Source organism: Melozone crissalis, unplaced genomic scaffold (genome assembly GCF_028551555.1).
Source record: "Melozone crissalis strain CALT ecotype California unplaced genomic scaffold, PUWL_Pcris_2 ptg000033l_1, whole genome shotgun sequence".
Lineage (NCBI taxonomy): Eukaryota > Metazoa > Chordata > Aves > Passeriformes > Passerellidae > Melozone > Melozone crissalis.
In genome coordinates this window covers 15,092,780-15,109,042 of record NW_026535811.1, presented here as the reverse complement: position 1 = coordinate 15,109,042, position 16,263 = coordinate 15,092,780, and the positions used below count along the sequence as shown (strand labels likewise).

Genomic DNA, 16,263 nt, shown 5'->3' with positions numbered 1-16,263 from the left:
TTGGACATGAACCAGATAAACTGATCTAAATTGAGTGGGGTGCACAGATGAAATGTAGGTCTAGGTAAGCTTGTTGAAATGTAAGTCATAGGCAGGAAAAAAAACCCCCAAAATTTGATAGGCAAACTTATCATAGGATCATAGAATATCCTGTGTTGGAAGGGACCCACAAGGATCATCAGTCCAACCCCTGGCCCTGCACAGACACTCCAACAATCCCACCCTGTGCATCCCTGAGAGCAGTGTCCAAACCCTCCTGGAGCAATTCTGGCAGCCTTGGGGCCATGACCATCCTTGGGGAGCCTGTTCAGTGCCCCAGCACCCTCTGGGGGAAGATCCTTTCCCTGATACCCACCCTGATCCTCCCCTGACACAGCTCCAGCCGTTCCTGGGTCCTGTCCCTGGTCACACAGAGCAGAGATCAGGGCCTGCCCCTCCTCTTCCCCTCGTGAGAAAGCCGCAGAGCTGCTGTGAGCTCTGACCTCAGTCTGCTCTTCTCCAGCTGAACAGACCAGTGCCCTCAGCTGCTCCTTGTGTGGCTTTCTCTTCAGGCCCTTTACCATCTTCATGTTCCTCTTTTGGATGCTCTCTGACAGCTTTAGATCTTCCTTATATTGTGGCACCCAAAACCACACACAATATTCAATGTGAGGCCAACCCAGCCCAGAGCAGAATGGAACAATCCCCTCACTGGCTCTGCCAGCGATACTGGGCCTGGCAAGATCACGATGGAAAAGGATTTTTGGCTTGCTTGTGAAGGTCTGAAAGCTTTGCAAGAACTTTCCTTCAAGAAAGAGCTCCATCTGTTTCTACCCATTTGCAGGTGAAATGTGGGGAGCGCCTGTGTTATCCCTGTGCTGCCTCAAGTGGAAGCTGGAGGCCAATCCAGGAGAACCAAGGCCTCTCAGAACCTGTGTAGTTCATAACTACAGTTACTAAATACCTCCCCAAATCCTACTGACACCACACATTCACCTGTGTATTCAGATATGTTTCCTAAATAATGCCCTCTGAGGAGGAAAACCAGGGAAATAATTTCCCAACCTCATCACTTCAGAGGGGTTACACTGTATGAAATCAGTACCTCAGCGATGAGTGACCTCTCACAGTAATTTTTCTCTAGAAAGTCACTTTAAACAAAAGCATCATGTGTTACTTTTAAACTTAGAAACACTTTGAAAAAATAATGTAAGACTTCTGATTTCAGAGTAATGCAACTTACTGTAAGTATTTCTATAGAGCAATTTTTTTCCCTCTGAAATAAAAAATAGACCAGCTGTCTGCAATATACATATACTTTTAAGATACCACAAAGACTTTTACTTAAACCTAAAGGTCAATCTGAAATCTTTTGCAGAACCCTAGGTAATCTGAGATTCCATAAATTAATTATTTGCTTACTATTTATGCAGAAACCTGTAAGATCCCCCTGTAAGTTAAAAATGTTAATTTCTTATCTTTGCAGCAATACTAATGATACTGCTTTCATTAAAAATTGCCATCATAAATCATAGATTCATAGAGTATCCTGAGCTGGAAGGGACCCACAAGGATCACTGAAGCTCTGCACAGGACAGTCTCAAGAATCACACATCTTAATGCTACTTCTCCAAAGAAATTTAAATAATGGTTAATGCAATAAAAATATCATATGGAATTGATGACAGATGGTACAACGGACTGAACTATCTTCTTTCGGTTTATTTTTAGTTCCTCACAACAGGTATGTCACAACCTAATACAAACATTTGTACATCAAACAATAAAAAAAATGCCAACCATGATTACCTTAGGCTGGACTCTTTTATTTCTTCTCACTTGTAAACAAGAGTTACTGAAGAAGCTGAAATCACAGCAGCTCTCACTGCTCCTTTCTTGCTTTTCCCATAATGACAAAGCTCCGTGTTTTAAATCAGTTTCCATTAAATTGTTCTCTTTGTGAGTTAAACCTGACACTGATCCAACCTGTGCCCCTCTGTGAATAAAAGCTTGGGCTGACTGATGATTTTTAGGGTGAGCTGGCTGGAATCAAGTCCCAGGCTGTTTTACCATGTTCCCCAGCAATGACACAAACCAAACTGAGCTGAACTGGGAAGTTGATGCTCTATGAAATCTTAGAGGACTTTACACCAGCACAACATGTTTGTCAATTAGGCTCAGCAGCACTGCAAACCCATCCCTTGGGGTGCCTCATTTGCTTTGCTTTCCTTCCTTCTGTTATTTTTTAATTCTTTTTCAAAGACAGAGCTGCAGCTTTAGCTCACCTGCTCTGAACATGAACTGCCTAATGAGGGTAAATCCAAGGTAATTCCCAGTGTTATTGAGAATCCCAGCAGTGCCCCTGAGCACCACACTCACAGTTCCCCCTTAGCATTCAGAACTCTGGACAATCTTGAAATGAGAGTTTCTATGTAGTCCTGTCTCTGTTTACACCCCAATCCTCTATGGAACCCTTAGATATTCCATCAGCAAAACACCTGCAGCTGGAGCAGCCTCAGCTTGGAATATTAAAGGAATGGACCTCAGTGGTCTTTTATTCAAGTATTCCTGGCAGACTCCATGGGGAAATATCTAATGCTTAGTCTCAATTCCTTATCTTCTTTACTTTTCTTGTGATAATAACAAAACAATTTATATTTTTTAAAAAATGCAGAAAAAAATGCTACACAAATTTTATTAAAGTGAAAGAAAAATCTTTTAAAAGCAGAGGAGCAATGCCAGCCTTAAAACAATAAAGGCACAGTAGATTTGGAATTAAAAAATAATAAATGAGATCCTTAAATCATGGCATCATAGATTGGCCTGAGTTGGAAGGCACCTTAAAGATTATCCAGTTCTAACCCCTGCCATGGGCAGGAACACCTCCCTCTATCCCAGCTTGCTCAGAACCCCATCCAACCTGGCCTTGGACACCGTCAGGGATGGGGCAGCCACAGCTGCTCCGGGCAACCTCAGCACCATCATAGCAAACAATTTTTTCCCAATATTCAATCTAAACCTGCTCTCTGTCAGTGGGAAGCCATTCCCCCTTGTCCTGTCACTCCAGGCCCTTGTCAAGAGTCTCTCTCCATCTTTCCTGTGGGCTCCCTTCAGGCACTGGAGGGGCACAATGAAGTCACCCCAAAGCCTTCTCTTCTCCAGGCTGAACAATCCCAATTCCCTCAGCCTTTCCTCACAGGAGGAAAACCAGAGGAAAGCTTTCTATTGACATGTAAGTGCCAGTGAACCATTTAATAAAAAAGGCATATGACAAATGTAATCAGAACGAGGGGATAAATATGGGAATGAACTTTGGCTGTGTAAGTGAGCTGCCTAATTGTTACCAGAAAAAGGAAAAAAATCAACCAAACAGCACAAACAATAACAACAACTAAAAAAAAAGAAGTAAGTCTGTGGCTTCCCAACATTTTGAATTTGGTTCATGAAAGAAATCACTTCTCTCTCCAAACCTCACTTCACTTATAACCTCAGTCATCACAACTGCAATTACATGGCTCCTACTAAAAAAAAAGCAAGGATAGTACTATCCATAGGTTTTTGAACAGAATTGTAAGGCAGGATGCAGCTTCACAGGACATCCCTGTGCTTATATTTTCCTCTAGACCAGCTCTGAGTGTTTTAGATGGCTCTGTCCATCTGGGATTCTAAACAAGAATCCCGGGGATCTTGTTTAGGGAGGCCGGACAGCCTTCTGCTGTAATCTACTTTTAGCTCTTGCAAGATGTCTGCATTTAGCTGCACAGGCCAAAAGCCAGTTTTCAGGAGTGCTGCAGGCACTTGGGCATACCAGGAATGCAGGTTCATGCCTGGTGCAGTGGCTCACTGCTGTCCACTTCTTCCCACCCCCAGGCAGTGGAGAGCACTGGAAACCCCTGGGATTCAGGCTGCTGTCTGCATTTCACATGCTGTATACTCAAATATGCCTTGAACAATGTGCTTGGCCTCCTTTTCTCCAGGCTGAACACCCCCAGTCACTCCTCACAGGACTCACTCTTTAGGTATCTCAGTATCTACATACACTGAATTTTAGTACAGTAATCTCAATATATTGACAATAAATGGGCCAAAAAGTCCATGTCTGGCACATGTGTATTGCTGTCCTTAATTAAACAGTAGATTTCAAGTATATCTTTTGCCTCGCTTTCTCTTTGGGGAGGAGGAATTTATCAGAAATCATCCCCCAGTGGTGTTTCAGGAGAAATACGTATTTATTGAAAGAGCTTTCCTATTATTTGTAGAAAATATTTTAATAGTGAGAAAATATTTTAATAGTGCTCTGCTAACGTGCATTATAAATTCGCAGCATATTAAGGAGATTTCAAAGGAGAACTGTTTCATTACTGCACAAAGAATAATTAGAATTAAAGTAGAGGATCTCAAGCAGTGCCTTAAAATCTAAACAATTCTGTGACAGTGATATTGCAGTGTCACTCTCACCACACCAGCCATGTTTTGAGGAGTGCTACCCCAGCCTTGTCTCACTTTTTGAACAACACCACTCACTTTACACCCTTTGTAAGACCTTCCTGCATGTTCAGCCACAGAGTGCAAACTAATGTCATCATCAGTCATAAATCATATCACATGTTAACAAATGCAGAATTTGCTCATAAATCCATTTTTTCCTTTGCACAGAAGAAATGAAGAGTGTACAGAGGAGCGACTGGCAGTAAGTGCTGGGTAACATGTTTCAGGAATGATATGGATGAAAATTTGGGAGTTAGGCAGTGTTCCCACTTAGGAACAGGCTGTGATGTGTGGAGGACAGAATGCTTCCCTTCAACTTCAATAACACGCTTTCCCACTCTTTTGGGAGCAGCTGGAAAAATCTGCCTCCAAATTTCTTTGGCAAGAAAGATGAATCAAAGCAAATGAGGAAAGGAGAAGGAGGAGCTGATCTCAGACAAGCTCCAAAGGGGATATAGCTCAGCAGGGAATGTGTTCTCCATTATCACTTATTACTGCAACCTCACTGGGGCAAGTGAAGGTACAGAGCACAAAGGTGATGGATGAGGAGAATCAGATTTTATTCCATACACAACCCCCCACTCAAATCAGAGATGGAAAACACATCTCCAACTGGCCATGATTCTTCTTAAAATGATCACTTCCAAACTATTCAGTGCTACATATCTCTCCTGCTGGTTTGAATGTTTCCAAGATCTTTGGCAGCTCTCCACATTTGCAGTTCCTCTGCAGGTAGCCTAACTGCAGCCAACTCTGGGTAAATATAAATCATCTGCCTGTGATTTATGGGCAAGATTCAGCCCTCCTAGAACAGGCTTTGTGCAGGTGGAACTGCAGGTGGAATAGATGGGAGCACCAGAACCCATCCACGTGGCAGGGAAATGAGCTTAAAAGAGTTTCAGTTAATGATCTTTCTCTCAAGCAAAACAGCTGGGCTGCCTTCCCAAAACCTGGCAGTGGTTTCATGGTTACATCTCCACAGCCACATGAACACAGCCAAAGGGAACATTTTTTACAAGGGAATTGAGTTCTTCCTAAAATTACTGCAGGACTTCTAGATGTTATCAGAGATTATTTACAGGGGCATGGAGTGATAAGACATGGGGGAAAGGCTTAAAATTGAAAGAAAGTAGGTTTAGATTGCATATTATGAAGAAATTCTTTCCTGTGAGGATGGTGATGTGTATTAAAACTCTGTATTCACGTGTGTGAGGACACAGCAGGTTCACCATAATACTCAAAGAATCATAGCATCATGGAATGGCTGGGGTTGGAAGGGTCCTTAAAGCCCATCCAGTTCCACTCCCCAGCCATGGGCAGGGACCCCTTCCACTATCCCAGATTGCTCAGAGCCTCATCCAGACTGGCCTTGGACACTGCCAGGGATGGGGCAACCACAGCTTCTCTGGGCAACCTGTGCCTCACCACCCTCAGAGGGATAGTGACTCCACCACCTTCCTGTGCTGCCCATTCCAATGTCCAATCACCCGTTCTGTGAAGAAATTCTTCCTGAAAACTGGCCAATTGCTGCATATTTTCAATACAGGGAAGCACCTCAACATTGTAAGTTCCTGGAGAGTTCCATTTATGCCTCTATCTTCTGGGGTCTCTGTAGCTCTCCTAACTTTGTTGTCCTGAATGCATCCTTTTTCCTCACTTAGATATGCTGGGGAAGATCAAGGAATCCCAGAAAAAAGCATGAGGCCAGAAGGGACCAGTGAGTCATCTTGTCCCACCTCCCTGCTCCAGCAGGGCCATCCCAGAGCACAGGGCACAGGGTTGTGTCCAGATGGTTCTGGAATGTTCTCAATGACGAAGACTCCACACACTCTCTGGACAATCTGTTCAGGGCTCAGTCACTGAAGACTTTCACAGGACAGAAGTTCTGCCTCGTGCCCAGGTGGAACCTCCTGGCCTCAGTCCCTGCCTGTTCCTCTGGTGCCATTGCTGGGCCCTGGAGCAGAGCCTGGGCCCTGCTCGGAGCCCTCCCTGCACACAGGGACACCCAGGGCTGAGGGCCCCTCTCAGCTGGGGCTCCTCTCCAGGCTGGACAGCCCCAGCTCCCTCAGCCTTTCCCTGCCACAGATGCTCCAGGCCCTGAATCATCTCTGCAGCTCCACTGGCCCCAGTCCAGGAGCTCCCTGTCCCTGCTGTGCTGAGGAGCCCAGGACTGGACACAGCACTGCAGATGTGCCTCCCAGGGCTGGGTAAGTCTTGCCCATTCTTACATTTTTGACTTACAGGCAGCTCTGCTCCTTATGACATCATGACAGAGACTCAGTGGCAGTTGTGAACTCCACTCACAAATTGCATCAACATGACTTTAACCCAGGGAGGGGCTAACTTATGCTCAAGAAAAAATATAACAAACATCTGGAGAAGAACCATATGTTAAGCTTATAACTGAATTAAATAATGCAAGAATTACCTACTAACATTATAAGTCACTGATCTGTGAACATATATTAGTGAGGCTGTGTTGTTGATAATACTTGACAAGTTAAGATGGTTAAGGCTTATTAAATTACTACATTTGTTTTCCTGTTCTTGTTTTTTTGCTCACACTTGTCATCTGACCCTCTGACATGCAAAGACTGCAAATACAAGTGATAGGCACACAGTTCCACTGCACTGGAATGATAACTTGATGTTACTATGCCCTCTAATGTTGACTTCCTACATAGTTACAGACTTTTAACATTCTAAAAAATATACACCTACCTACTAACCTTTATGCTGGGATGGGGTTCACAAGGTATTTCTGAAAGAACTGCCTGATTATAACTCTTTAGAATCTTCAGCTTAATGAATCCTGCAAGGATAATAAAATGAAAGCAACTTACACAGATTTACTGGAAGTAAAATAATGTGTAACAAATCTCTCATCTGTTCAAGGAGGAAAACAGAAAGAGAATCTGTCATCTTTGGCTCTACAAGATGGTCTATCACCAAGCAGATAAATATCATCTGGGTTTCAATCAGTTCTATTTCTTGTGATTTCTTTGTACATTGGAGTGTTGTAGATGTCTCCAAGGGCTGTCAGTATGAAAAAGAATTTGGTGAAGGAATTGAGATACCTGAGCATTAAACAGAGCTTTAATACACTAAGGACCATGTAGATTCTTTTACACTCGAGGCCAGTTAAGTCCTTCCATGCTCTTATTCAGCTGAGGTTGGAAAAAATTAACCTTTAAATTCTGAGTTACATTCAAAAACAATTTCAAAAAACCAAACAATGAGGGAAAATACAAAAGGCAAGAAAAAGAAATTTCAGTTTTTTAATATCCCAAATGTACAGGAAAAACTCATGGTCCAAGTCTTCATTTAAATGTACATAAGTGTTATTAATATTGGGGGTGTGAAGACAGATTCAGCAGAGCAGAAACAGCCTCAACCCAAAAAAGTTCTTTTTTTCATCACTGCTTTTTGGCTTCTTCTCAAGAGAATAATGTCACACCTGAGTGGAGACAGAACAGAAATTCTTTGTAAGCAGCAGGACAGAGTGTTTTAAATGCAAAGAGCAGGGTTTTGTTCAGAGGGTCACCAGAAGTGGTTACATCCTGTTTTCATCTTTGTGGTTTGCACTGATACGCTTCGAGTCTGTTGGGTTAATGAAAGTTGGACCAACAAAAGTGATTTGACATGAAAGGCAGAATAAATTTATCTGCTCAGAGCAAATGACACCAAATCCCTCTGCTAAAAATTAAACAGCAGTTTATGGAATTCCTGATGCACTTGATCTCAGGAAATAGCATTTGGGCAATTTTGTTTCTATAAGGAAAATAATGGGAAAAGATTTGTTTCCCTAATTAAATCTCATGTCTCTGAATGAGGATTAAGATACATCTTTATTATTTAGTCACTTAAAAATACAGATTTTCATATTAACAGACTATCTGAGGATAACCAATACAGACCTGGGAAATTAAGGTTTGGGATATTTTGAATTACACACTTAGTCACACACTTAAGAGGTTCTGAATCAAAATAAAATTCTGTTTTCTTCAGAAATAATGAAAGCTGGAACAGTGATCTTTGCCTTACAATAACCTGATTTATAATGCATCAGGAGCAGACAAGCAATCTGCAAGGAATCACTGAAACCATTAACAGAAGGCTTTGCAAAGGCATGGATTACACCTGAAGGATGAGATGTGGTCCCCAGGTACCTGGACACTGCAGAAGGGCCCTGTGGGAATCTCCTGGGGCTAAACAGGACCAAGTGCTGGTGCTGTACTGGGGATCAATCCAGGCTGGGGATGAGCAGAGGGAGCAGCCCTGGCAGAAGGACTTGGGGATGCTGTGGGTAAGAGCTGGCCCTGCCCTGGCTGTGTGTGCTGAGACCCAGAAGCCCCCTGTGCTGGGCTGAGACCCCAGTGTGGGCAGCAGGGCAGGGGGGATTCTGCCCCTCTGCCCCTCTCTGCTGAGCCCCCCTGCAGAGCTGCATCCAGCCCTGGGCCCAGCACAGCAAGGACAGGGAGCTGCTGGAGCCAGGCCAGAGCAGGGACACCAAGGGGAGCAGAGGGATGGAGCAGCTCTGCTGGGAGGAAAGGCTGAGGGAATTGGGATTGTGCAGCCTGGAGAGGAGAAGGCTTTGGGGTGACCTCACTGTGGCCTTGCAGTGCCTGAAGGGAGCCCACAGGAAAGATGGAGAGAGACTCTTGACAAGGGCCTGGAGTGACAGGACAAGGGGCAATGGCTTCACACTGACACAAGGTAGGTTAGATTGGGTATTGAGATAAAATTGTTCCCTGTGAGGGTGCTGAGGCCCTGGCACAGGTTGCCCAGAGCAGCTGTGGCTGCCCCATGCCTGGAAGTGTCCAAGGCCAGGCTGGATGAGGCTTGGAGCAACCTGGGATAGTGGAAGGTGGCCCTGCCCATGGTGGGGTTTGGAACTGGATGATCTTTAAGGTCCCTTCCAACTCCAGCCATTCCATGATTCTATTTTATTCCTTTGTTAATGCAATTCCCTGAGTCACAAGTAATACATGGAGAAATGCATCTGCTGCCACGAATGCAATTTTACATAGGAGAGAATTAAGGTGCTGTGTTGGTAAGGATGTAATTGCCAGAACCTTTTGAGATAATTCCCAACATCTGAGTAAGTGTCCTTGACTGAATTCAAATAGAATTTGGGGACAAGGGGAAACATCCACTGTAATCAATAGGCTTAGATAGGAAATTACTGATACTGTGGATCAGTAAAAGTTCAGTTTCATTAACCAGTAGCAATCACTTTACTGCTTTACAAAACCCCTACCTTAGCATGGTATCATGATCCTCAATGAAACCCCAGGAGTTCCAAGGAAATTCCTCATTGTCTGAGCCTGACTAATGCTGCTGACTTCTAGTAAGAGCATACACAGACAAAAATATCTGCCAGACTGCAACCAACATTTAAAGTGACCTTCAAAATTAATACATTCAAGGAATACAGTTAGACATTATAAAATATTTTATTTTAATTTTTTTTAAAAATACAAAATTCTAAAAATCTTTTCCCTATCATCATACCGCCGTAGTGCTGTCCAGACTATGTTAATGCCAAGACTTTAGGTATTAAAGAATTAAAATTATCATAAACCAACATCTCTGAATATAATACAGCAAAAAGCTGGTGGCCAGATGTCATTTTGATTAAACAACATTATTATTCAGTAGCACTTAAAAGATGCCTAGCAATTTGCAGAATAAAAACTCATCTTAACATGAGACACATCTGTAGTAAGAGTCCTCCAAAATGGATGATTCCAGGATGCTGCCCACCCTGTGCTTATCAGCAAAACCCTCTCCACAGTCTTTTCCTCTGTGTGGCACTTTGTCACTAACCATTAACTGCTGGTAGCACTGGGATGGAGAGGTTTGACTCTTGCCAGTCTGGAGAGCCCAAGCCTTAGGCATTGAGTAGGTGACTTAACAGGAACACATTTCACTGAGGCATTACTGCTTCCTGAGGGAGCTGGAGATGATTTTGAAACAAAAAGAAGGTATTAGAGGTTTAAAGGGGGAAAAAAGGTATCATATGACTGCTATCTTTTAGTAGTTTTCCTAGCAGGACAAAAGAAGCATTCTGAAGAGAGTGCAAAAAGGTCCAAAGCACAGGGGCACATGGAAATCACTCACCAGGGATTCCTCCCTCTGGGAGCCAGTGCAGCAGGAATGGTGCACAGGTTAATTACCCAGCCACACACTGCAGCAACACTGGGAAACTGTTCCTGGTGCCCTGGGCATTTTCAAGCACTCCACAGAGAAATACTGAACACAACTCCAATGGGGAAACAAGGACTTGAGAGAAAGGAGCCAAACAGAAAGAAACATGTACAGAAAAGAAGAGCAAGTATGAAGAAAAATCAAAGAATCAGGAGTCAGCAGCAACATGCTAAAACACCTTGAGAATATAAAGCTTTCAAGCATTTGCTTTATTAGTGCAGCTAAAATATTCCAGCATTTTTAAAATATTCTTTGTTTAGAACAGATAATAATTTAGCACATGCCAGAAATAAAGAAACTCTAAATAAGAGAGAAATGGACATGAAAGGATCTTTTGATTAAGGTCTGATCCCCAGTTTGGAAAACATTTTGTAAATCCCATGCAGATAAAGCAGTAAAGGATAATGCTGCAAATGAAACATAGATATAGCTTCTCTTCCTTTCTCTCCTTTTTGTTTTAAAGAAAATCTCTATAAAATGTATACATAGGGCAGGCATTTTCCTGGAATAGCTGAATAGCTTTTTTTTTTTTTTTTTTGGGAGAGATTGCTAAAAGCTTAAGTCAATTCATGTATATGTCTTATAGCTGCAGCCTTACCCATACCTGGTGGTGTCCATTTAGGCTTTTTGTCTGTGACAGGACTTGATGCATGTAGAGGCCTCCCAGCTGCTTCCAAGGGACTGGACATCACCTTCTGCCTTGGCTCAGAGTTGTTTTCCATTATCCAGGAAGGAGAAAGTATAGGTGATGCTGGGATGGAAAAAAATTACTTTAGAAAGATGCTCTTTAGCAAAGAAATCATCATTTAAGATGACAGACCACTGCATAGCAGAAATGAGGATGGTACTAGACTGTCCCATCTTGAAGTTTGTAAATATTTACACAGACACCTTGTCTGTTAGGGAATGACACAGACATGGATGCAGCTTGCTCTTCCAAAAGATGACAGTCACAGGAAGGAAAGAAGGGAGGCTACTTGCTTTTTAAAATAAGCTTAAACAAAGCCAACAGTGAAAGCTCCAACACCTGATACTACCCCAGAATCACTGTTTTGACACAAAGCCCAGAAAACAACTGCAAAAATGAACAGAGGATCTTTAAAGAGATGAAACTTTCCTGGACAAGGAGGGCAGAAGGAATTTCTCCTGACATACAAATGCAGAGAAGCAGTGACATTTTGCTGGTCTGGGAGTGAATAAGCTCCAGTGAGTAAATTTATTGTCAAAGTGCAAATGAGATGTCATGAGTATGGGGAAATAATGCTTCAGTAAGGGGGAGTAAGGGAAAATGCAGTCAAAACAGCACGAATTTCACTAAAAATCCAAACTAAACATAATGCATCACATCCAAAGCACATGTAAGGAGAGGATTTGGTGGAGAAGAGCTTACTGGGTACAGACTCTGGGTCAGAATCATCAGGACCATGGGCTCTGTCATCACTGTCAACCACCAGTGACTTGTGATGTGCTGGAACTTTGGTTGCTGCTGTCCTTTGCCTCCCATCACCCTCAGGTGCATCCTCATCCATAACCCGATTGAGACCTACAAACCAGAAAGTGATTCAATCAGCTTAAATTCACAGTAAATTTATTTTCTTCCTCTAAAATGATTTGGTATCTGAGTGCCCAAAATTAATTTTGGTGATATGAAGTTATACTGTTCAGAAACATATCAGTGACGCCTGTTTTCATGTGCTTCTCATTTTATTTTCTCATTATCAAATTTATCAACTTTTATCTGTAATCAGGCAATCAAAACAAAGACCAAAAATTCACCAATCCACAGGTGTCCTCATTTTAAGACTGGGGCCAAATTTTTAATGAAAGAATTGACACATCCTTCAACTTTTATTTAAGATAAAGACCCGTTTTTCCACATCAACAACAACAACAACAAAAACAAAATAAACCAATGGAAACAAAGAAGACATAAGGTATTTAAATGTTTTTTGTGAAAAGAGTGTGAGAACAACTTACCTAAAAGTTCACTGTCTACACTGCAGTTGGAAAAAGGAGGTCTCCTCTGTGCATTTTCTGACTCAATATTCTTACCTGTTTTAAGATCCAGGGGAAAAAATTTAAAATACTGTACAAAAACACATTATAAAAAGTAAAAAGAGCAAGAAATTAAAATAGCTGAAGTTTTTATCTGTCTCTAATCCAAGTATAGATTAGGAAAATCTTATAGAAGAGTTACTTCTCTCACAGAAAAAAAACCCAAGAACATAAGAAAACAGACAATACCTAGAAACTCTTTTGTCATGACATCTTAAAATAAAATATAATTTTCAATCTATTTCAGTGTAAAATAAATTCCCATGTTCAAATTCACTGCATATAAACAAAGAGTGTTGAATGGAACTGTAAAGTAACCTTGCTCTTGTGAATTTTGCACTTCTTGGGGATCAGAAGATTTTTCTTTGACAGATAAGGCTAAGGCAACTTCCAAATCTCTTTTATAAAGTTTCTCATCCAAGGATAACCTAGGGAAAGAATGACAACATGTTAAATAATAAAACAATTACATGAGTGTTATAGAACTATTTCTTGCCCAGTGAACTCGTTAAATTCAGATACTTGTGAAGAGATTCATATTTCAATACATTTTTATAGCATATTTTGTTACAAATATCACGTTTTGAAATTATTTAGACAAAATATACACTAACTTTTAAAGCACTCTATACTTTAAAGCATTATGATTGTAAAGCAGTGTATGTGTGCATATATATACATATATATAAATATATGAACTATTAACTGGCATTACTACAGAAAAACAAAAGTGATTGCCTTTGTTTGAAATGCCACATCAAAATGTAATATTTAAACATAACTCTACTAATAAAAATTAGATTTCTCTTTTTCACTGACACAGACTTTTTATCTTCCTTTAAATATGTTCTTTTAGAAGAAATCAAATTTGTCTTTATATTTCTCTGGTTTAGGAGTCCCTAAGAAACTCAGAATTTTTAGAGTTATCTGAAGGTGCATTAATACAGCTCAAAATCTTTATTACAGTCATGTATTACTTGTTTGTTCTCAGCTGTTTAAAACTCTAGGGGAAAAGAAACCAAACCCAAATATTCTTATTAAAATCCAGTTTTACATAGAGTTGACCACATTTCTTACCTCTTACTAAGTGTCTGTGTCTGTGATGGAGTCACTTCTTTGGGCTTTTTTGACTTCTCTTTTTTCTCCTTCTTTGAATCTTTGAGTTGTGTTCTGGACTTTTTGCTTGAAGGTGCAAAGTCTTCATCTGTTGGAAAACAGCAACAAGCTCTCATGAGTTTTCCTATATTCTTAAATTTCATCATTTTCATTGCACACTGAAAATATATCAAGATAACTTTTTCTGGAAATTAATCCTATTTTAAAAGAACACAACAACTGCACTATCCTTAAAAGTATTTAAAATGAAAATTCAACAGACTCTCTCTTACATGTGCTTTTATGTAAGAGGCAATTTCAAATTCTTGATGTACAAGAACATCTCACTTACCATCATCTTCCAAATCCCCAAACTGAGAATAATCAACAACTTTCTTGTTCCTGTGGCCAAAAAAATAAATACACTATCAATCCTTTCTGACTGAGCAACTTGATTTGGTAACACTTTTGGGTAGAACTTGTTTGACAAGGAAAAAAAAAGCAATACATGTTCAGGTGGACAGAATCACAGAATCATGGATTATCCATGAGTTGGACAGTAATCACAAGGATCATCCAGTCCAGCTCCAGGCCCTGCTCAGGACACCCCAGCCGTTCTACCCTGTGCATCCCTGAGAGCATTGTCCCAACACCCCTGGAGCTCTGGCAGCCTTGGGGCCGTGACCATTCCTGTTCCAGTGCTCCACCACTCTCTGGGGGAAGAACCTTTTCCTGATATCCACCCTGACCATCCCCTGGCAAAGCTCCAGCTGTTCCCTGGATCCTGTGCCTGGGCAGAGAGAGCAGAGATAAATCTACAACCAATGCAACTGCACACAATGGCTCATTAGCAATAGCTTGTAGATTTGTAAAAGACTCCATACCTTCTCTGGACAATTTGTTCAGTGCTCAGTCACTGGCCAGGACAGAAGTTCTGCCTCCTGCCCAGGTGGAACCTCCTGGCCTCAGTCCCTGCCCGTTCCTCTGGTGCCATTGCTGGGCCCTGGAGCAGAGCCTGGGCCCTGCTCAGAGCCCTCCCTGCACACAGGGACACCCAGGGCTGAGGGCCCCTCTCAGCTGGGGCTCCTCTCCAGGCTGGACAGCCCCAGCTCCCTCAGCCTTTCCCTGCCACAGATGCTCCAGGCCCTGAATCATCTCTGCAGCTCCACTGGCTCCAATCCAGGAGCTCCCTGTCCCTGCTATGCTGAGGAGCCCAGGACTGGACACAGCATTCCAGATTTGCCTCCCAGGGCTGGGCAGAGGGGCAGGATCACTCCTGACCTGCTGGCACTGCTCTTCCCAGGGCACTCCAGGATTCCATTGGCCTTCTTGTCTCCCAGGAGACATGCTGGCTCATGGACAGCCTGTTGTCCACCAGAACCCCCAGGTCCTTCTCAGCAGAGCTGCTGGCCAGCAGGTCACCCCCAGCCTGTGCTGGTGCATGGAGCTGTTTCTCCTCAGGTGCAGAATCCTGCACTTGCCTTTGTTGAATTTTAGACACTTCTCTGCCCATCTCTGCAACCTGTCCAGGTCCCTCTCAAGGCCTGCACAGCACTCTGGGGTATCAGCCACTCCTCTCAGCTTTGTGTCATCTGTGAACTGCTGAGGGGACATCAAACCCTTCTTCCAAATCATGGATGAGCAATTTAAACAATTCTGAGCCCAGTACTATCCCCCCTGAGGGCTGCATCCAGCCTTGGGCCCAGCACAGGAAGGACAGGGAGCTGCTGGAGCCAGGCCAGAGCAGGGACACCAAGGGGAGCAGAGGGATGGAGCAGCTCTGCTGGGAGGAAAGGCTGGGGGAATTGGGATTGTTCAGCCTGGAGAGGAGAAGGCTTTGGGGTGACCTCATTGTGGCCTTGCAGCGCCTGAAAGGAGCCCACAGGAAAGATGGAGAGAGACTATTGACAAGGGCCTGGAGTGACTGGACAAGGGGCAATGGCTTTACACTGACAGAGAGGAGATTTAGATTGGGTACATGGAAATTTTTTTTCCTGTGAGGGCTGGTGAGGCCCTGGCACAGGTTGTCCAGAGAAGCTGTGGCTGCCCCATCCCTGGCAGTGTCCAAGGCCAAGCTGGATGAGGTTTGGAGGAACCTGGGATAGTGGAGGCTGTCCCTGCCCATGGCAGGGGGTTAGAACTGGATGGTTTTTAAGGTCCCTCCCAACCCAAACCATTCTACGAGAGAACCCAGGGGGACACCACTAATGCCAGGCCTTCAACACGACCCTGTGCCACTGATCCCGACCGCTCCGCTGGAAGAGAAAGGGGCCACCCTGGAATCCCGCAGAGGCCCCGAGGGGATCGGGCGGACCCCGGTCCCCCAGCCCGGCACACGCACCTCCTGGCCGGCCGCGCCATCCCCGCCGTTGCCGGCGCCGCTTGGCGCCTTCGCCACAGGCGCAGCGCCGAAAGTGCCGCTGCGGACGCGCAGCT

At 43.3% G+C, this 16,263-nt stretch overlaps 1 protein-coding gene across 2 annotated transcripts; it reads right to left on the bottom strand.

The window, feature by feature from the left end:
• Positions 1 to 10,065: 10,065 nt before the first annotated feature.
• Positions 10,066 to 16,241, bottom strand: RAD51AP1 (RAD51 associated protein 1). 2 transcript variants are annotated; one of them, XR_008483298.1, is made up of 9 exons: positions 16,169 to 16,241; positions 14,180 to 14,229; positions 13,810 to 13,936; positions 13,051 to 13,160; positions 12,655 to 12,729; positions 12,068 to 12,220; positions 11,282 to 11,428; positions 10,591 to 10,752; positions 10,338 to 10,426 (listed from the first exon to the last, which is right to left on the bottom strand). XR_008483298.1 is itself a non-coding variant. In XM_054281996.1 (8 exons), exons 1-8 carry the CDS (start codon positions 16,186 to 16,188, stop codon positions 10,299 to 10,301), a joined length of 810 nt encoding a protein of 269 aa, XP_054137971.1. In that variant the 5' UTR covers positions 16,189 to 16,241; the 3' UTR covers positions 10,066 to 10,298. The 2 variants fall into 2 exon arrangements, 1 of the variants encoding a protein (XP_054137971.1); XM_054281996.1 differs by lacking the exon at positions 10,591 to 10,752 and having other exon boundaries at positions 10,066 to 10,426.
• Positions 16,242 to 16,263: the final 22 nt, after the last annotated feature.

Excerpts from the sequence above, each read along its gene's own strand:
- RAD51AP1 (XM_054281996.1), bottom strand. The coding sequence starts at position 16,188 with ATGGCGCGGCCGGCCAGGAG. Across the intron at positions 14,230-16,168 it reads ATGGCGCGGCCGGCCAGGAG|GAACAAGAAAGTTGTTGATT; the intron begins GTGCGTGTGCCG and ends TTTTGGCCACAG. Across the intron at positions 11,429-12,067 it reads TGACCCAGAGTCTGTACCCA|CATCACCTATACTTTCTCCT; the intron begins GTAAGCTCTTCT and ends TTTCCATCCCAG.